Genomic DNA, 22,057 nt, shown 5'->3' with positions numbered 1-22,057 from the left:
ACTGAAGGTGCTGCGTGTATTCAGAACAGAACAAGTCGCAACAGACACAGGACGACGAAAGTCTATAGCGCTCATAAATCTGTCTTCAGTGTGAGATGAGATTCGGCATGTTAAAGATGCCACCGCTCACATAAGGTGGACGCATAACTCAGAAAGCAATCAAAAAAAGTGCAGGTGATGGAGGAAGAGTGGGAGAATTATTCTAATGAAAAGGACAGGAAACCGATGAGATTATAACATGAACAGGTTCTTTCTGTGAAGAAGAAGTATGCTTTGGTTATGGAAATGTGAACAAATTACGGAAGGGAGTCGATAATTAACACTAGTAATGAGAATCAAAAAGAATTGTGTGTGTTTTATTAAAAAAATATTATTATATATAAAAATATATACCGGTATAAAGGAAATATTGTAATTTATCTGTTGTTGGGCCTTGTTTTGTGTGTGTGTGTGTGTGTGTGTGTGTGTGTGTGTGTGTGTGTGTGTGTGTGTGTGTGTGTGTGTGTGTGTGTGTGTGTGTGTGTGTGTGTGTGTGTGTGTGTGTGTGTGTGTGTGTGTGTGTGTGTGTGTGTGTGAGTGAGTGTGAGTGTGAGTGTGAGTGTGTGTGTGTGTAAATACAATATTTGGGACCAGGCCCACAATATTTCCTATTCTATTTTTTTATAAAGCTATTGAAGTCTCAGGTCTGGTTAAATATATGAGAGTTGTCGTTGGGTGGCCTGATGCTGTTAATTCAAACAACTGTTAATATGGAGATCACACACTGTAATTGTAGGTGATCCTGTGAGTGTTTCTCAACCGCACACACTGATCACACAGCAGGCCATTTATTGTCCAGAAACAAAGTGAATAATTCCCCCCTCACTACAGAGAATAAGAGAAAGACCTCCCTTAATGTTTCCAGCAGGCGTCCCACTCAACATGATTATGTACTTTCCTCACGCTGTGTGCTAAAACACCTTCCTATAACTGCCAAGTTTGAAATTGAATTTCTGCGGACAGTGCGGACATGCCGCATGAAAGCTGCGAAGAGGACGTAATAATGCCGTGGGATCGTCTTCGTTCTCCTGACGGCGCTTTCTTCAAAATCTACCCCATGGCACACATCACTCACTTCACTAAACGCACTGGAGACAACATCTGCAGGAATGATCCAAGGACACAACAACATTTAAGAAAAGCTTTTACGCCTGGATTATTTGTTGTGTGCCATTTAGAGGATGAAACCTGCCAGAACATACTTCTGTGTTTGTTTGTGTGATTTCTGCCGCTGTTTTGACTCTTTTACACAATTTAAAAGCTCTTCACGAGTTCTCAGTTGATCAAAATAATAGGCTACGGACATACGAGTGCATTTAGCCCAGAACACAGCATAGTTTTGGATGTTTGGTAAGTTCTGTCGTGAAATATACATAAAAAAGGCCGGAGAATCAGGTTGTGAACATATCCCTAAGGTTCGGTATCTTTAGGTTCGGTGTTAAAATGCCAATGTGAACGCCAAGCGGACCAAGACTAAATGTTTTTTCTTTGGTCGGGACCAAACTACAACTGTGAACACCCTAAGAAAGTAACCCAGTGATATACGGACTGTGCCACTATCCTGCCACTATCGTTCTGGCTGGACGTTTTTTATTTTTATGACATGGCAGAAAGGCTGCAAAATGTGTTACAGGGAGGTTGAGGGGACATTTACAGCACAGAATGTCTCTGCCTCCATCTTTCTCTCTCGAAGCCGCTGACAGCCCGAGTGTGTTTGCCTTCACAGAAACAACGCTTTCAGGAGCAAACTGGCATTCAAACGCATGATCCATGAGGGAAAAGCTCACGGAAATCAACTGAGCTCAGCCTCATCTTTGAGTGAGTGAGCGAGCGAGTGAGCGAGCGAGTGAGTGAGCGAGCGAGCGAGCGAGCGAGTGAGTGAGCGAGCGAGTGAGCCAGCGAGTGAGCCAGCGAGTGAGCCAGCGAGTGAGCCAGCGAGTGAGTGAGCCAGCGAGTGAGCCAGCGAGTGAGCCAGCGAGTGAGCCAGCGAGTGAGTGAGCCAGCGAGTGAGCCAGCGAGTGAGTGAGCCAGCGAGTGAGCCAGCGAGTGAGTGAGCCAGCGAGTGAGTGAGCCAGCGAGTGAGTGAGCCAGCGAGTGAGTGAGCCAGCGAGTGAGTGAGCCAGCGAGTGAGTGAGCCAGCGAGTGAGTGAGCCAGCGAGTGAGTGAGCCAGCGAGTGAGTGAGCCAGCGAGTGAGTGAGCCAGCGAGTGAGTGAGCCAGCGAGTGAGTGAGCCAGCGAGTGAGCCAGTGAGTGAGTGAGTGAGCCAGCGAGTGAGTGAGTGAGTGAGTGAGTGAGTGAGTGAGTGAGTGAGTGAGTGAGTGAGTGAGTGAGTGAGTGAGTGAGTGAGTGAGTGAGTGAGTGAGTGAGTGAGTTAGTCAGCGAGTGAGTGAGTGAGCCAGCGAGTGAGTGAGCCAGCGAGTGAGTGAGCGAGCGAGTGAGCCAGCGAGTGAGTGAGTGAGTGAGCGAGCCAGCGAGTGAGTGAGTGAGCATGCGAGTGAGTGAGTGATGAGTGAGTGAGTGAGCCAGCGAGTGAGTGAGCATGCGAGTGAGTGAGTGAGTGATGAGTGAGTGAGTGAGTCAGCGAGTGAGTGAGCATGCGAGTGAGTGAGTGAGTGATGAGTGAGTGAGTGAGTCAGCGAGTGAGTGAGTGAGTGAGCATGCGAGTGAGTGAGTGATGAGTGAGTGAGTGAGCCAGCGAGTGAGTGAGTGAGCGAGCATGCGAGTGAGTGAGTGAGTGAGTGATGAGTGAGTGAGTGAGCCAGCGAGTGAGCCAGCGAGTGAGTGAGTGATGAGTGAGTGAGTGAGTGAGTGAGTGAGTGAGTGAGTGAGTGAGTGAGTGAGTGAGTGAGTGAGTGAGTGAGTGAGTGAGTGAGTGAGTGAGTGAGTGAGTGAGTGAGCAAGTCAGCGAACGAGTGAGTGAGCGAGTGCTGAGCGAGTGAGTGAGTGAGTGACGAGTGAGTGAGCAAGTAAGCGAGTGAGTAAGCGAGTGAGTAAGCGAGTGAGTGAGTGACGAGTGAGTGAGCGAGTGAGTGAGTGAGCGTGCGAGTGAGTGAGTGAGCGAGCGAGCCAGCGAGTGTGTGAGTGAGCGAGCCAGCGAGTGACTTGAGTGAGAAAGCAGAACTAATGATATACGTATAAATAAATATACATGAATGCATTTTATGTATGTTTTTGTTTGTTTGATTTTGTTTATGCTTTGTGCAATTATATGGCAATATGTACATAAGTATGTCATGCCAATAAAGCAATATGCATTGAATCGAGTGAGTGACTTTGAGTGAGTGATTTTTTTTGAGTGACTTGAGTGAGTCAAAGTGGTAACTGAGACTGATTCATGGTGCTTTCTGGCCCATTCAGAGTAATTTGTTGAAATCAGACTACAACTGTTCGTACATTATGTTTGCTGTTGAGTGCAAAAAGCAAGGACATTGCAATATAAACATGTGCTATCCATACACAGCATTTCTATAATTTCACAGACCCGAGCACACACCATACTGAAAACACACTTTCGGAAATGCCATTTCTATAAATATCCCAGCATTTTTTGCTGGTTGCCTTAAAAACAAAAAAACAAAAAAAAAACACTAATAAGCAAAAAGCTTTTGAAGTACAGCAGAGAGTTCATTCATAATTTCATATCATAAATAAAAGCGCAAGTCTCCACACAAACTTCAAACGTTTACATTAGTAGCATTTTACGTCAGTAGTACGTCATTTCTGCATGAATCCAGACGGCAGTCTGAATGAAAGCTGTGAGTTTGAAGTGCTTGAAGTGGGGGGAAAGGTGCCGGTACTCTCAGTCTCTTGCATTGGCAAGTCATGACATTTGAGATTTCTACAGTGAAAAACAAAACTTGGAGATATTGCTGGTACAACAACAATGTATTGTTATTTATTAACAACATAAATGTATTTAAACAAGTCATGTGTGCGCGCGTGTGCGTGTGTATTCAGACTAGTTTTTTTTTTTATAAAACACTACTTTCACCCAAACTAAAAAAATAAAAACAAGGTTAAATGGGTACATTTTCTATAAATATTTTTGAGTCTTTCTTTTCTTTTCTGACGTAGCCTACTCCAGTTCTTTGTGACGTAGCCTACTCCACAGTTCAAAAGTGTGCTTTTACTTTAATTGAGCATCGCAGCAAAAATAGACTCGGCGCCGAAACCGCCGCTTCACTGTTGCTCACGCGACGCTCCTGCTTGACACGCTGCGCTGTTCCTCTCAGTGTGAATGCACTCATTAACATGCACGCCGAAAAAAATACACGCTGCTCACGCTTGCGGTTTGTAACGGCCGTAACGCTTTTTCTGTCAGTGGTAGAGTACCGGCTACATGCGAGAAGTAGAGGTATGCAAGAAAAAGTGCAGGTACGCTTAAGAGTAAAATGTAGAAGTGTCGGTACTGCGTACCGGTGAGTACCGCCCCACTTCAAGCACTGCTTTTTTCTTTCCGTCAGAGGCTTTATACACACCTTTACCACCTCCCCTCCTTCCACTTTCATCAAGTGACGCAGGTTTTTCTGTAGTAAACTGGTGTTGGCCCTCCACTTCAGAAGCCCCAGGAGATCAACTACAGGAGACCGAAGAAAAACAGCATTAGCACACTCACCTCTCTAACCTGGACATTAAACATTCATTAGTACATAGAGCCCAAACAGACATATGAATAACATGAGCTCTCAGCCTGGCTGATAGAGCCATAAGCCACGACAGGCTTTAGGTAAAATTGATTCTACCACGGTTAAAGGTTGTTGTTGTTGTTGTTGCAAAATGATAGAAGAAAATGGAAATCTGGGCAAATATGAACCTATAAAGCAGTTTATCAATCAGAGTTCATAGACTAGCCAGAGGGAATGACCCGTAATGATTCATGAGGTCACAAATGCTCTTTAAATTATTCTTAATTTGCCTCCCTTTACTGGTTGAATCACACAGGAATAAGCCGTTAAAGCGATGACGCACTGGGAAAGACTCATGTGGATTGTGCCGCTTGGCACCTGTATGAGATATGGAGAGTTGCACAGTTCATATGGTTCCCTTGGGAACTCTCAACACCGTTTGAGCAGCTCCCATGGTGATCGTCATGGCAACAGGAGTGACTGACTTTTTAACCTGAAATGAGGCATTCCAGCAAGCATTCGAGAACAAGTGCGGTGACCTGAAGTTACGTAACGTGACGAGACAAGGGATTGTGTTTTGAAGGGCTGTCATAGAGAGAGATTGACACAAACCATCTAAATTATCGTTTCTTATTACTATTATATAATTTATAAATACAATTACCAATAATTTAGTCATTTATATAGAACTGCTTTATTAAATAGTATTAAATGTTAAATGATAATGAGAGTAATATATTTTCTAAATGTATAATTTATAACGAAAACTAAATACAATTACTCAACCATTATTTTAATCTATAAAATGTAATTTAAAAAACAATCAAACAGGAAGCCTACATTTTACATTGTCTTGGCCAATTGACCCTTCGCTAAGCCCCGCCCTCCTTAGTTACTGTTGCTACGCCTGGCAAGCTTTCACGCCTGGCACGTCTATTAGAGTGTGTATGCAGCGGTGTCAAACATTCCCAAGGAGATAATTAGTCATTTTTGGCGTACAGGTGAGAGCAAGTGAGTACAATATCTGAGAGAGCAAGACAAAAGGGACTGCAGTGTACATTCGAGGGATATATCCACAAAATAATATGCAACCGATTAGAGAATAATTTCATCAAAATTGAAGCTAAAGCCTAACTAGGCTTAGCGTTAGTCCCAGCGCAAGCAGCCGCCTCATTCGCCGAGCATTCAAATGGGGAACACACAAATTGAGGAACAGCTGTTCATGCACAGCAGTGTAAGTGAAATGTGAAAATAAATTATAATAAAATAATTATAAATCAAACAGCTTATCCATAAATCTTGTGGAATAATACTAACACCGGGAGAGCCGCGATCGGATTGGGGTAACGTAACCTTAAAGTTACTCAGGTCGTCGATTAACAAAATGCTGAAATATATTTTAAAGTATGTCAGTGAGCCTCCATCTTGCCTTTAATCGTCTTATTTTACGTTCAAATATATGCATTATGAACAAAGAACCATCATTATTTCCAAGCAATATGTTTTTGTTAATCCTGTGGACATTTAGTTGTGAATGGGGCGTCCCACACTGCTTAATACACGCCCGGCATTTCTCCCCTTGGCTTTTAGGTTTCTGGAAGGAAAAAAATTCTACCCCACCGTCCAAACTTTTAGGATACCGGTCGGGTATCAGATTTGCACAATCTATACGTACAACGCTTCGGCATGTTTCCCTCGCTCGAAAGCTTGCCAGACCTCCCGCGCCTAGTTACGGTTGCTAAGCCACGATTGGCCAGTGGCGGTTTTCGGGCGTGGCTTAGCGAAGGGTCAATTAATATTTAATATGAAGTATTTTCAATGTACAGTAAACCAGTCTTTATAACATCATAAAGCCAAACAGGCAATCCGGATCCTGACACAAGCTGGATAATGATCAATTAAGCATTAATTAAACAAATATATTCTGCCACAATTGCCCAATCAGAATAAAGTCCAGTGTGCTGCGTAATAAAATACAGAAGAGGATATGCGCAGAAGAACAGCAGAGACTGAGATTTCATATCATCATATTTCATATCACATCAGCAGGAAGTGTGGCTGTGTGGGAGAGACGTTTCAGAGAGTTAAAGATCCCAACATTTACAACCCCAGCCTGTGGGTTTAATAAGACTCGGAGACAGAAAGAGCTGTCAGGCCATTGGAAAAGTGAGCGGTGCTGCCATTCTTTATTTTAAAAAAGACTCATCCCTCGCTCTTATTGGTCGAGAAAGGTTTCTGTGATCAGAATGCTCTTCAGTCGTCTAGGAAGTTTACTTCACAAACCAGGACAAAAAAACAAACAGCCACCATAAAACGCACGTTCAGCATTTCCTATTGATTTCTACCTGCGATGATGCAGAAACCAGAAATAGTTGGCAGAACAACGGGATTCTGTGGCTCGATATGATATTAAGAGCCTAGCTTTTTCAACATTTAATGTGATATAAAAAGAAAACAAAGTCGGCATTGATGGACAAGGCCTCACAGGGGGAAAAGAGCTTTTGTGGCCTACAACAATCAAAACCTGTGTTTATATGCTAATGTCTTCCATCTGACGAATCCTTAGCGACCTCATTACCTCATCTGCTACCTGCCGAACTGAGATTTTTGACAAAGGTCTTCATTAAAGCTCCGTCTAAACTGGCCCCGTGGCTCAGGGGTCGCGTAAAACCACACGCTAATAGTCACGCAAGTCATTAGCACCTCTGTAATCAATTCGCAAGCACGGACGGCCTCGTAACGCTATGTGAGAGGAATTATTTTGTTGTCCGGCGGGGATAAAGATGGCCTATAAAGCTCTCAGATTGCACATGCACACTGCATAGCGTGAGGCGTATCAATGGTTCTCGCCGCTTGTGTCTTCGTGTAGCAGGGGAGCTTTGAAATTAGAGCAGAAAACATCTTGGCATTCTGACGGCAGTCAAGTGTTTGCTAGCTCCGCTTTTGAGTGTCTCAAAGTGTCTCAGGAGCACAAGCTGATTTACATCAAAGATCAGGAACTGTTGCAAAGTTTAATGATAGTGCACTTATTTATCACTACTTAACAGTGACAAAAGAGAAGAGAAACATTTACTGGATCAGTGGTCAAAATATCAGTGAAATATCGCTTATTAAATTAAAAAAGGACACTATATTTTCGTATGCTTTCCATTTTTTTTATTGTTGTTGGTTCCATATTATTATTATTCATTATATGATCCCAGTGGGTCAAACTACCTTTTACTGGTTTTAATACAATTCACCAAAAATCAAACTATTAAAAATAGTAAATAGCACCAATTGTAAAAAGCTAAATTATATTAAGATTTCACAAAAACAGGTTACAAAATAAATGAGAACATATGAATAATAAAACTGTACAACAAATATTTCTAATTTAATATTTTCATTTAAATTTTATGTTTGTGCTTTTAGAAAAGGATATTTAATCTCCATAATTAGCCATATTTTGCGTGTGTGTGTGTGTGTGTGTGTGTGTGTGTGTGTGTGTGTGTGTGTGTGTGTGTCTTAGAAATAAAATAAACGTTAAATAAAAAAATTCTTATTTAATTTAAAATAACTAAAACACTACCATAAAATTAATAAAAGAATAAACAGTCATATAAAAAAAAAACTAAAACACAATGGAATTACTAAACCTTAAATGAACATATATTTATAATAATGAAATAAATTGATACCTATAATAGGATCTCATTTCTACTAGCTTTTATTGTGAATGTGCTGTAAAATGGGGACAGCTCCAGTCGGGGACAGGACACCAACAACAGAAAAACAGGGACGTCTGTCCAAACACGCCATAAAGAGTTCACATCTTGAATTTAGCATTTACTCAAGCATTTATTCTAAAAGTCAGGACATCCATTCGTAATGAACGCTGCACGTATGCTCACTCATATTTCAGCCAGTGGCCCGTCTCCTCCTCATACCTGCTCTGGTCTGAAGCACATGCACTAACCGTGGCTATTTCTGAAGCCGACTTCACTCCATCTCACCCTCGCACGTATATTTTGTCTTCATCTGTGCAGTCGCAGGCCCAGCATGCTCTCTGATGTGACTTCACGCATCTCAATCTTAATGGTGGCATCACTAACGCTTGGCTGCTCTGCATTCAGGCCGCGTTTGACCCTGAATCACTCAGCAGACGCATGTATCTGAATCAAGAGTCCTTTACAACATGTCTATCAGAGCAGACTGAGGCACTATCATTCATTCAAACATGCTCAAAAAAGTAATCAGGCAACTTAAACTTTCTATGAAACCCCTTCCATACATAGTTCCAAAATGGGGTCAGTATGATTTTAAATAAATGAATACTTTTATTCAGCAAGGATGCATTCAATTGATCAAAAGTGACAGTAAAGACATGTATAATGTTTCAAAAATGTCTATAAAAAAATTATACTATTATTGTGACATTTTAAAGTCAAAATGTGTCTGCATCACTAAATGAATCTGCATAATTTCAGGTTTCCCAAACATATCCTCTGTCTGCCATTGGTTGGATAAACATGTAGCCCCGCCCCCAAACACATGCAAATGTTGAATCAGGGACGCTCAAAAATACACATCACCGCTCAGATATTCATCAGACTGGTTCAATACCTGTGAGTCTTCCTGAAAGATTCACTGACAAACTGATCAAATGAATCATTTGCCACTAGAAGAAAACTACATTAAAAATTGTATTTATTGTCTTCGCATTTTGTTGTGTTAACCTGGTTTATCACTATCAATTTAGACTGCAAGCTCACCACTCGGATGCAATATAACTTTGTTTGCTATGGCACTGTAGATGAATCGATGAAGGAAACACTGGACTCATTTCTTTCTTTTATCCTGTATCATTTATTTTCATTGGCCTACACGTAGACGACTCTATGCTCCCCCTGCGACATCTATCTCTGATTTTAAGCTCCCGCAGTATTTCAAACTTGCTCATCAGATTTACTAACCGCAGAGCTCTCCAGTCATGAACCTGTCCACTGTACATATTCATGCCTGCCGCTACACCATGACCAAAGGCTGATGGGTACGCAGTTTCTGTAAGATTCATAGAGCAACAAACACATGCTTAAAGAGGAGAGGAGGGAGTAAAGGAGCGATTGCGTCAGGACTGCAGTGGACTTCACTGCATCCTGTATGTGACCCGACTGTAATAATCTTCCCGCATCTCCAATTCCTCACAGCTCGTCTTCAAATCAGAAAACATACAGATGTCAACGTGAAATCAGAACTTGCCCTCTTTACTTGTTAGACATTTCTGATCATTCTGTCTGATTCTAAATGAAAATATTGTTTTTGAAATCTTTATAAAAATGTACTTGAATACTTCAGTTGACATCCAAGTTATTATAATTTACCCCCTAATATAATATTTATAGTTTAAATGTTATAATATGTATTATATTTAATAATATATATATATATATATATATATAGACTCCAATAGTATCTCAATGATTCTAAAATAACACTGGTTGACATTAGAAAGCACTTATTTTCAAGTACCTGTGATATACAGGAACCAGTTTTCACAATTGAATCAATTATTTGATTAAGTCAGAAACTTTTAAAATGGTGTTTTAGTCAGAAATATGTCACATTACTGCAGTCAAATGGTTGCAAACACTGACTTGTCAGCACTAGTTATTCTATTTGATAGAAGTGTAGAGAAATGAGAGGAAATGATGGGGAGAGCGGATTGGGAAATGATGCACGTCTCACCGTTCTGTGTGAGTTTGGTGGAGCACACCAGCGTGGAGATCTGAAACGAGTCTTTGCTGATGCTGAAGCTGCCGAGATTCTGCGTGTTCTTCCCTGACGAGGGGTTTCTTTCCTCCATCTCTGGTTTGGTGGAGACCAAGCTCAGGTACATGGAGGAGTCCTCCAATTTCTTGGCTTCTGCCTACAAATAGAGAAACACATAATCATGAGTACAACACCTCTTTGCACAAGTCTGAAGAATGCCTTCAATAATTGACAGCTGTCAGTCAGTAAACACATTCTTTAGGCTTGTTGGGACAAGTGTTTGTCATGTTTGGACAAACTAAAAAAATGTTTTCTTCTGTTTGTCGTTTTGGTCACACTTTAGTTTAGGGCCCAATTCTCTCTATTAACTAACTATTAATTACGACTTTTGCCTCAATAAACTCCTAACTACAGCTTATTAATAGTTAGTAAGGTAGTTTTTAAGTTTAGGTATTGGATATGATTAAGGAATGTAGAATATGGGAATGCAGAATAAGGCATTACTAATAAGCAGCCAATATCCTAGTAATATGCATGCTAATAAGATACCGTATAGTTTGTAGTAAGAATTGGACAATAAACTAGTGTTACTGTTTTTTTAATACATTTGATTCTACTTTTACAGTGAAAGATTTGCTCAAGCATTCAGAACCGATTTCACATCAGTGGTAAAGCAATGATTTGTATGAGGGTTAATTTTCATAACTCAGAAAGGATTCGACCAGGCGACATTGTGCATTAATGAAGCTATTTAATATGCAGATGTGAATAGATTGAATACATGAACAAAGTTTAATTGCATAATGATTACATTGTGATGTGGGGTCAAAGGTTAAATGAGACAATCGAGGACAGGCAGCATCAGTACACAACTCACATCTCTGTATGCGCGCGTGTGTGTGTGTGTGTGTGTGTGTGTGTGTGTGTGTGTGTGTGTGTGTGTGTGTGTGTGTGTGTGTGTGTGTGTGTGTGTGTGTGTGTGTGTGTGTGTGTGTACAGCACTGTAGACCGTGGCGATTGTGCTAGTTTCACCTTATAGACGACGAGATCGTGTTCTCCGTCCCTCAGCGTCGTGCCGTCATACCTCATCAGCTTAACAAACGACAGAGCAAAGTTCTTCTCAGATTTGTCCTTGCCTGCAGAGAAAGAACATTGCACACAGTCGGTTATGTCTTAGGTGGATGTAAACCGTTGACAAAGAAAACACATGTAACAGTATATTAGATCCGTGCAGCTCTTAAAGTGACAGCAGCCCAATATCCCTGCCGTCTCTAAAACGTTAATCAAACGACAAAAGACAACAAGTCGCTGTTCTTGACTGCATAACTTCTGTAACTACATTAGTAATGTACATTTTATTTATAAAGTGCAGTGTTATTTTACAGTTTCTGCACCTGAAAATCCTAAAAAAGTTTATTTATTATTTATTTACAGATTGCTAATTTGTTTTTTTATTCCTAAGTTTTTACTTGTCTTTAATAATGCTTGAAATGTATATTAGTTGGGGTAGTTGTTTTTGCTATGCTATTTATAAACCTTTTGTTCATGGTATTCAGCTACAGTTAAATGTTTTGCAATAAGACTTAGAATAAATGTAAATGATATACAAGTTTTTAATTTGCAACTTAATCTAAACTGAACCTAAACTTATTCCTTATTCTCTTTTCATAACATCGACAACTATATCAAACAGAATCTGATAGCGCTCAAGATCAGCGTGACTCTAACCATCTCTAGCATATTTCAGTCAGACAACACCTCTGAGAGCCTGTGTGCTTCATCTAGAGATCCAGCAGTGTCTCTGTTCTCTGACAGAAAAGAAACATCCCGTACTTCATCCCAAAATGGAAATGTCAACATCAACCTAAGAAAATCCACACAAACACTTGAATCTCCCAACTCAAAACCGTCTGCATCAGAGCCAACACAGCGCCTGCTGACAGAGGACAGAGAGTCAGAGAGGGTGAAAGGTCATGAGATGACCATCATCATCATCATCACTGCAGTACCAGGACAGAAGGATTGAGGGAACCAGGCCTACACCGCAGAGAGCCTCTGGCAGTAACAGACAGAATCAACCAGGAGGAGATGAGATTGTTCATGTTTTTACATTCAAAATTGAATCAGAAAGAAAGAAACAGACAGGCAGACATGTGGGGTACGACAGGGATGAAGATCCCGACATCTGATTCTCCCTGACATTTGACTGCCTGTCAGCATCAATCTGTTTGAGAAAACGGATTTTAATGCCAGTGTTTAAAAGCTCAGATGATCACAGGAATCACTATAAACTGAACTGAAATGTCAGGGTTTCGAAACACAATTGACCGTGGATACTCCTTTAAATTGGACTGATCTTAATATGATTCTGAAGTGAATCAGAATCTGATACGAATGCCAGCATTTCAATGCTTGTTAATCATGGAAATCGAATTAACTAAATCTGAATTGATCTGAAGTGGATATCAATTGTAATGTTGTTGTTTTGTTTTTGCTGATTTACTGCTCAAGAAACAACAGTTCTGTTTCTTCATATGTTTGTGGATTTTGTTTCAGGATTCTTTGATAAACAAAAAGTTTAACAGAACTTTACTGTCAAAAAAACCTTCAAACTTAAATTTTTGAACAGTAAATCCTTATGAGTTGCACTAACCCAGTCCAGACCTGCCATAAAAATAATCTTCAGATTGACAACTTGTTTAAAAATGTGACATTTCAGCACTTCTAGACAACAACTGTGCTGAGATCAGCAGTCAATGTGTGCAACTTCGAGACCCTCTTACTGTCATAGTGTTTATTATCAGATCAGCTGACGAGACGCTTGTCTGCGCTAAATTATTCGTTTTACATCCTCCGCCCAGCGCCTGGCAACCAGTGCCTGACAACAAACCCCGCCCCTCTCATCCTGGCGCTGCCGTGGCAACATGTGGTGGGCAGATGGAGAGACGCGGCTGCCAGGATAAGGTTGAACACACACAGCTAAGTGTGATGACCGCAGCCGTACGCCAGACGCCTCTTGGCCCATAAACAACCTTCCAGGATTCTCAAACATGCTCGTACTCACTGCCAATATGATTCACAAACTCCCTCTCAGCAAAACACACAAACAAACAAACAGCTAGAAAACTACTTCAGAGCTGCACAATAAACCAGTTTTTTACATCTTCTGAAGAAATTATGAGTGGCATTCGACAACACTTGGGCGTTCTGGCTGGTTGCCATTACGTTTCATGTGGTTAATAGAGTATTCAAAATATAATGTGCTGCTATGTGGTTGCTAGGGAATTCTGGGGGGTTGCTTGGGCTCTGGTATGCTGTTAATAAGGTTTTTTGTTTTAAACCAATATTTGCCACTAAAAAGTTAAGCTCAAAGATGAACACAAATCAAATAGGCCTTGTATGATTGTATATATTGACAGTACAGTATGTGCACATAAATTATTAATAGATTATTTGATATAATGGATTTAAAGTGCAGCAATTCTGTCTTTTACTTCTTATTTTTATTTTGTTTTATAGTTTTAGTCTCTAGTTGTTTACCAATTAAAAACAATAAAAAAGCCAGTTTTCAGATACTTAAAATAATTTGTAACGGTCAGTAAAAAAATAATAATAATAATTTAAATAAAATACAATTATAAATAAAATACAATTATAAATAAAATTAAAATTAAATTAAAACAAAAATAAAATAACAATATTTTATTTCTAATCTCTGGTTGTTCACAAATGAAAAATTCATTAAAAAAAATAATTAAAAGGTTTAAAAAAAAAAATTAAATAATAATAAAATTTATATAAAAGATAGAAAAAAATAAAAATACAACAAAAAATAAAAAACAACAAAAATAAAATTCAAGATTTTAAGTGAATCTACGGAGTTGCTTGAGCATTCTGAGTAGTTTCTCAGGGTGTTGCTATGCAGTATCTGCTGTGTTCAGAATGTGGTTGCTAGGAAGATTCGAGGTATAATTCCATCTCTGTTGAACTAATGGTAAGAGATGAGCTGTGCATCGGTCCAAAACTCTGTAGATTTAGTTATTTGATCACCAGACTACAGATGAGCAACAGTAAAGCGGAGCACCACAAATGCACACTTAACAGCCTACTCAATAATAGCAAACTCATTCAGATGCAAATGGCTCGGTCATAGTCAAAAGTTATTTTAATAACCCACTGAGAAAGGAAAAGTATGCTGGAGAACATTTAAAGAGGTCTGCAGCACGACACCACCGGCGGAATGTGCTTCTGTCAAGCACACGCTGTGACCTCAACCACACTTCAACTTTACTAGAGTGAATTTCCAGGCAGCGGGTAAGCCACACGCTGGTTAAACAGCTCTGAAAGCACTCGCATGTAAACTGTGAACGTGTGCTGAACTTACAGTCCTGAGACGATCTGTGTTTGAACGTGAATCGCAGGTGACTCCTGTTGACATCTTCAATCGGGATCGCAACCTGCAACAAACAAATTCACAAACAAGATGGATCTCACACATACATAAGATGTGCTTAGAAAGAAACTAGGGCAGGGGGGAAACCTTAAAAGGTCTTGAATATTAATAAGAGACATAAATGTGGATTAAAACAGACACTTAAGCAGGGTGCAGTTACTGTGACCTTTACGTTGAACTTTCATCTTTATTGTGCAATTTCTATTTATGAGATTTTAAACATTTAAAAGGGGTCAAATCATGAATTTTTTCCAATTATAAATGTTAATATATGGCATTTTGTGCATTTATTAACCTCCACTAAAGATAGTGAAAATCCCAACATGGATTCTAAATTGCACACCTGAAAATTCCCAGAATACATTTGTATTTTGACACTTGGGCAAGTCAAATGAATTAATCTGATCTTATTTTAGCACACGTTAGATGTGACAGTATAAGTGACGCTCACCTTGAAGGTTTCAAACCAGCGTGGCTGCTTGACCTGGTAGTAGATGACTGATTTATACTCCAGAATGCCTTCATCTCCTGCACCAGGGAAGATCACGTTCTAGATGGAAAAGAAGAAAACCAAATGTAGAGTGTATTTGAGTGTTTGCATTTCTCGTTTTTTAGATAATTTTTTTAGAAACAGCCATTTAAAAAGGAGGGACCAAAGGCCATTACGTTGATCACTTCGTCATTGTGCATTTACACCAGCCAGTAAAACACTAATTGTAGCACAGAATTTAATTTAATCTGACTCCCTACCAAATTCAGAAGCTAATTGAGATCAGAAGTGACAGATCTGAGATATGAAATATTAAAGGACAAGGTTTTATTCTACCTACTGGAAAACATAAGGAGCCTATATGGTCTAATGAGCAAAAAAAAAATTTAAAAAAGTTTTTTTTTTTATTGTTACCATTGCACACAGTCAGGGTCAGGCATTCAACACACATGCACTCACACATGGCCTGTCAAAGCCTGACAAACACACACATGCTACAGCTGACAGGCACCAATATGAGCAATAAGTGACCAGCCGCTCTACAGGCGCAGGGACTGGGCGAGAGGGACTGACTGTATGCGAGAAAGAACAATTATGTGGCCAGTAAAAAAGCACAAAGCAGGGATGGAAGGGTGGAAATAAACAAAAAAAGAAACAAAAAAAAAACAAATATGTACTAGTGTAACAGTTGTGGTCAAGGTCAACAATGATCTGTTCATAGCATCAGATTCTGGTTGTCTCTCCATCCTTAACCTTAGTTTCAATACTGTTAATCACAACCTTTTACTCAACCGTCTTGAAAATGTCTTTGGTGTTTCTGGCCCCGTTTACAGCGGATATTAAGGTGCGTTTTGGTCGATTGGACCACAAGTAGACGAGGGAGACACATTCCTGTATACACCTGGTATTTAATACATCTCTTTTGTCCACTTCCAACCACTTCTGTCCTGATTTCTACGAGGTGAGGGTCTATGGGTGGGTTAATGTATGGGTTTTTACAGATCTTTCAATCTAATGGACCAAATAAGCCAGCACAATTTACATATGAACTCTGCTCTCATAGCAGCAAGATCACACCAAACATTGAGTAAGTGTTCGAAATCAGGAATAGTGAGAGAACATTGTGCTTGGTACGTTTTTCGTCTTCAAACCAAACCTGGGTCTTCAACAGACAACGTTTAAATCCCACCTGGCTTCCCGTAATGTTTATGCATGAAGTCAGTATGCGGAGAGAAGACAGTATTTTGCGCCATTCGAACGCATTCGGCCACATGAGCGTTTACACTATGAAAGCAATGTTTTATGAGTGGTTTCAGGTCTGAGATTGGCTCTGTCCCTACTGGTGTCCCCCAGGGTTCAATTTTAGGCCCTTTACTTTTTAACATTTATATATAGTTATATGTTGAAAGGGGGGGGTTCAGTTTTAAAAGTTCATATGCATATTACTTGAAAATGTCTAAATCTTTCCTTCCGACGTGCAATTTAATGATTTTCTACAGTAATCAACATTATCCCTAAAAATGCTATCGACTGAGCTTCAGTAATATTGAATCTGGATTATTCATTAAAATGCTTTTCTCACACACATTACCTCGAGTTTCTTTCCATCTTCATCGTGTACAGACATGGTGACCTCCACGTTCTTGGGTGTCGTCTTACTGCCTTTATCAAAATCCCCCTGAACCAGTGTCACGTAAATGTCATTACGAACATCACCTGCAAAAATATGCACACCGTCTCATTTTCAATTATTAACACACTCAATACATGGTCAAAAATCTTACACTTTTGTAAGAAAATGCACATAAGTAGCTAAAACAAGTGGTGCTTGATCATTCAAAGGTCATCATTTGGGTGGTTGCTTACTCTTATTTTATTCTCAAGTAAAAAGTAAACTAAATGAGTTTTTCTTGACTATTCCTGTCCATGAGTATCAATAACAGCCAAAATGTGAGAAACCCTGAGAGGGATAACGTCCCTAACATATGGTTAGTCATATGCTAATTTGCATCATGACAAGTTCTTAACAAGTTACTTCGGCAGCTTAGTTTTCATTAATGGTCTGAGTGGACTTCTCATTAGCCACGTTTCCATTACCCTTCAAATTGCGCAAATTGAAATTGCGAATTGAAAATATGCCCAATGGAAACACATCAATTTCGCATAAACTCCCATTTATCTCAAAAAAGTTTCTACGCTCGCATGACGTGGTTTTTCAGGCAATTCGAAAAATAAATATTTAGCAAAACTGCAATGGAAACATAGATGACGTAGATGACGCAGTGTGTTTGGACAGAATACGAGACAGAGTTCATTATTAAATTCATAAAAAGACAAGAGAATTACAGAAATACTGGATTCTAAACAACAAAGAAATGCCACAATCAAGACCTCGAAGCAGAAATGAGGGAGAAACACAGAAACACTCACAAGTAGGCTAAGTAGTGTCTTTCCTTGCCATTAATGATTAGATAACACACACACGTCTCCTTCAAATAATAATAATGGCTAGTGCGGTGGCTGGGATATACATAAACCTACCAACATCCGTTGCCATGATTTTTGGAATGAATTATCGCGCGAGGAAAACAATTACGGTTTAGCCGCATAACATCGGTTAATGGAAATGGCGTTTCAGAGGGAGAAAAAAACCCCGCAAAAGTTTGGCGCAAATCTGTAATGGAAACGCGACTTTTGTCAATCTTGCATTTTCTCTTATTTACAAATGTTTTCCATGATGTAATGTAAATAAATCCACAGAAGCTACACTTTGATGATGGATACCTGGCATGATGATTTCTGGGAAGCCCATTTTGCGAGCGACAGCGGTGGAACGGTCAACCAGGTGAGGGAAATCTTTACGGATCTGATGAATATCACCTGGAAGCAACTTCAGTGTAACCCACAAACCTGAGGACCAAAGGAAAAGAGTGGAATTAAATGCGCACATACACACGCTCTCTCTCTCACACACACACAGTCTCCAGGACAGACACACAAACACACTTCCCATTTGTGCTTAACAGCTTACAGGAACTTAATATTAAATCTCATTATTAATGATGTACAAAAAATAATTAAGAACACCGGATTAGTTTAATGGCTGAGAAAACACCCTGCAGGAGGCAGAGCGACTGTTATTTAATGTGTAGGTGCAGAGATTATTGGATTGTGCTTTGAATATTTTATAACACAACATTAAAGACTAAATGAAGCAATCTGAGCAAATAACGTGAGCTGTTATGAATATCGATGAATGAAATGCGGATGCTTATAAAACCCAATAAAGAAAAAAAATTTGGTCATACTTCACCTCAAATTCAAAAGGAGAAAAAAAAACTACAATTATATTTTGTTATGATGATGACCATTTTGATGTTTTTTATGTTTTTGCATGTTACATTGCTTTAAATGACAATTAAGCATATTTCATCCTCAAGATTCATTACTGTAATGCAAAATAAATGTCATTCCCTAATGAAAAACTATAAACTAAATGAACGTCTACATTTTAAGTATACATATAGCATATGTAAAATAAATTAATGTATTTATCGTGCTAGTCTCTGATGAATCACAGGAAGACTGGATTGTATTTGTGAAGATGGATTGTGATGTTATCTGACACCAGTGCATCCAGACAGACCTTGTGTTGTAACATATTCTCCTTGGCATGAACTAATTCTCATGCTTGATAAACCCCATTCAACTTCAATTAATGTTGCTCAATAACTGTGTCTTTTGTACGATTCAGTCGTCTTTAGATTGTGAAACTCTCCTGGCAGGAACTCTGACACACAGTTTGATCATATCTGGGACAAGCTCGGTCTCAATCTCCACAGATCAGTTTTTAAAATCCCGTATTTTTAACTTCTCAAACTTATACTAGGCCACATAATTAAACCGCAGTTCAATAACACCAGTCAAATAACCATCCCAGCTTCGTTTCATACCAGAAGTATTCCTTTACCATATAAAGATATAATTTTGTACCAGTTACTGTAGGTTAAGATACGGCATATGAGAAAACCTTGGGTAATGTAGAGACCTATAAAACATTATTTATTTTTCCCCAAATTCAATATTTTTTCTCTTTGAATTATTCTTGATTCTGTTTTAATGGTTACATTACATTAAAAACATAAAACTTATACAATTTAACAACAATTAATTAACGGTTTAACAAAAAATAAATTTTTAGGACCCTATGAAATCAGAAATTCTTCATTTTAGTGGTACAATTAAAACATATTACTCAAAAAGCAAGTATGATCAATTGAATTGATTCAACTAAAATTTTAATTTATATAATTTAATTAAAAAAAAATTAAATTACAATAATAGAGCCCTATGACATGTTTTTTTATATATATTCTGTGTTGCCCGTTTTATTTTATTTTTCAGATTTTTGATTCAATACAAATTTATTATCAAAAAGGGTGGTAACCATATGAAGGCATAACATATTATTTTAATTAATCTTTTAAAATGCAAGCAAATAAAAGTGTAACAATTCTTCAACTAAATGTGCTGCGTCATGGAAATCATAGGGCCTTAGTATAATGTTCACCCCAGTGCAGGCTTTGGGCCCAGTGACATTTACCTTGACCTTTGTGATTGACCTCTTTGGCAGCGATGACCTTGTTGATGACTGTCTGAAGGAAGTCGTTCTCGCCCGCCACCCTGGGTGAAAAACGGGAGATGTTCAGCTGCCTGTGGCGAATGGCGTCATCCAACGCTAGCCTGGAGTTCACACACGACAGGCAACACGCCAACGGAGAGGAGAGAGAGAGAGAGAGAGAAGGAAGAGAAAGAGAGGAGAAGAGTAGTAGCCACAGAGAGCCAGATCAGGGTGGACATGAGCAGAAGAAAAAGAAAGAGAAGAGATGGATGAAGAAAGTGAGAGGGAGAGAGACACCAAACAGTGATACCGATACCATGACAGGGACAAAAGCCATTTTGTTAGCAAACAGTAATGCGGGATGGGTGACAGGAGAGACACAAAGAGAGGCTGTAATTTAAGAGATGACCCTCCATCTCACCCAAACACAGATGAGTCTAAAAATACACACTAGCTCTGCTTCACAACATAGTAGGCTGCCTATCTAGACTGCATGTTAAAGGCATGACAGATCTCAACTAAAAGGCAGTAAAGTTATGATACCATTTAATGTGCCTCCGTTATAGTAAAAAAAACATCCAAAACAGAGGACAAGCTAAATGAATATTAATAAATTAAATTAATGAAATTATAAATTCAAATAAATGTATTTAAAAAAAAATACATTTGTATTTATATTTGATATAATACAACATAATAATGACAATATTAAATAGTCTATTATATTAAATTTTTCTTTGTAATATAACAAAAAGAAAGACAAAAAAGAAATATTCAATTTAATTCAAATAATAAGTTATTATAAATATCAGCCATATTATTATTATTAATAAATTAATGTTTAATTATATAATTAAATTAATGTATGATCACCTGGAAAATGTTTTATTAGTAGTAGTATTATATTGTAAAATGATTTAATTTAAGTTAATAAAATGCAGAACATTATTGTTGTTATTATTAGTGTTATTAATATTATTATATAATAACGTAAAATTAATATTATGAATAATTATTTTTTTATATAATATATTAATTAAAATATATTTATAATAATTATCTGGCTAATTTACTTCAGTCACTTATGAGGCTCCGTTAGAGTGAGTGAGTGAGTGAGTGAGTGAGTGAGTGAGTGAGTGAGTGAGTGAGTGAGTGAGTGAGTGAGTGAGTGAGTGAGTGAGTGAGTGAGTGAGTGAGTGAGTGAGTGAGTGAGTGAGTGAGTGAGTGAGTGAGTGAGTGAGTGAGTGAGAGTGAGCGAGTGATTGAGAGCGAGTGAGCGAGCGAGTGAGCGAGGGACCCAGCTAGACTGTGAGAGTGGCAAAGCAGAGAAAGACTGAAGTGTAGTCTTATTCAGTGACAGAATGTGAGGCACGTATGGCTTATTCTCCTACAGAATAAGAGTGTGTGTAAAGTGTTGTTTTCAAAGAATAAATACACAGAGCATTGAGATGATACAGCAGAGATCAGGAAAACAGACACAGACAAACTTACACTCAAATTAACCTTCTTATAAAAGGTATGACTACACAATACCTCATAAACTACCTTACTCACTAACCCGGAGGCCCCGTCCAAATCACTAGCTTTTTTTATCCTGATAATAGCATAAAGAACTTAAAATGCAAAAATGTTGGATACAGATAAGAGTGTACTAAGTGTATACTTGCCTCACAGACATGAAAAATATGTCTACTTTTAAATGAACTAGTTCAAATCGAAATCAATTATTCTCTGATTACGTAATCTATATAAAACGTCCATTTCTCTTTATATGCGCGTCCATACTGCGGAAATGATGAATCAGCATCGACAACTTCAGCTTTGCAGCCGACACCAAAGTTTATTAATAAATTATTCAAATGTTCAGACAGTCTGCTTCCAGGTTTTTTTCCCAACACATTCATAATAATTTTTTCCCAGTCAGTATTATGGTTTGATATTTCTCTGTAATCTAGAACAATGTTAGCAATGTTACATATCATAAGCTATTATTCCTCAGCCCCGAAACTCATCTATTCTCCGATTTAAATAATTAAATTGATATCATAAACGTGTGATTAGACGACTATTGGTTTAAA

The 22,057-nt window shown here is 38.7% G+C and overlaps 1 protein-coding gene across 4 annotated transcripts in view; it reads right to left on the bottom strand.

The window, feature by feature from the left end:
• dock1 (dedicator of cytokinesis 1) overlaps positions 1-22,057 on the bottom strand; it is a 203,708-nt gene that overhangs the window by 141,737 nt on the left and 39,914 nt on the right. For 2 of the 4 annotated variants that reach the window (XM_079595675.1, XM_079595674.1), the window contains exons 12-19: positions 19,962-20,041; positions 18,143-18,268; positions 16,950-17,074; positions 15,320-15,418; positions 14,800-14,872; positions 11,448-11,551; positions 10,392-10,572; positions 4,518-4,615 (exon numbers count right to left, since the gene is read on the bottom strand). In XM_079595675.1, coding sequence (XP_079451801.1) covers positions 4,518-4,615; positions 10,392-10,572; positions 11,448-11,551; positions 14,800-14,872; positions 15,320-15,418; positions 16,950-17,074; positions 18,143-18,268; positions 19,962-20,041 — 886 coding nt within the window. Of the gene's footprint in view, positions 1-4,517; positions 4,616-10,391; positions 10,573-11,447; positions 11,552-14,799; positions 14,873-15,319; positions 15,419-16,949; positions 17,075-18,142; positions 18,269-19,961; positions 20,102-22,057 lie in introns of all 4 variants that reach the window. The other 2 variants (XM_079595673.1, XM_079595672.1) reach the window with 1 other exon arrangement.

Source organism: Phoxinus phoxinus (assembly GCF_949152265.1).
Source record: "Phoxinus phoxinus genome assembly, chromosome: 21".
Lineage (NCBI taxonomy): Eukaryota > Metazoa > Chordata > Actinopteri > Cypriniformes > Leuciscidae > Phoxinus > Phoxinus phoxinus.
The sequence above is the reverse complement of the archived record's forward strand: the minus strand, read 5'-3'. Positions and strand labels throughout refer to the sequence as shown.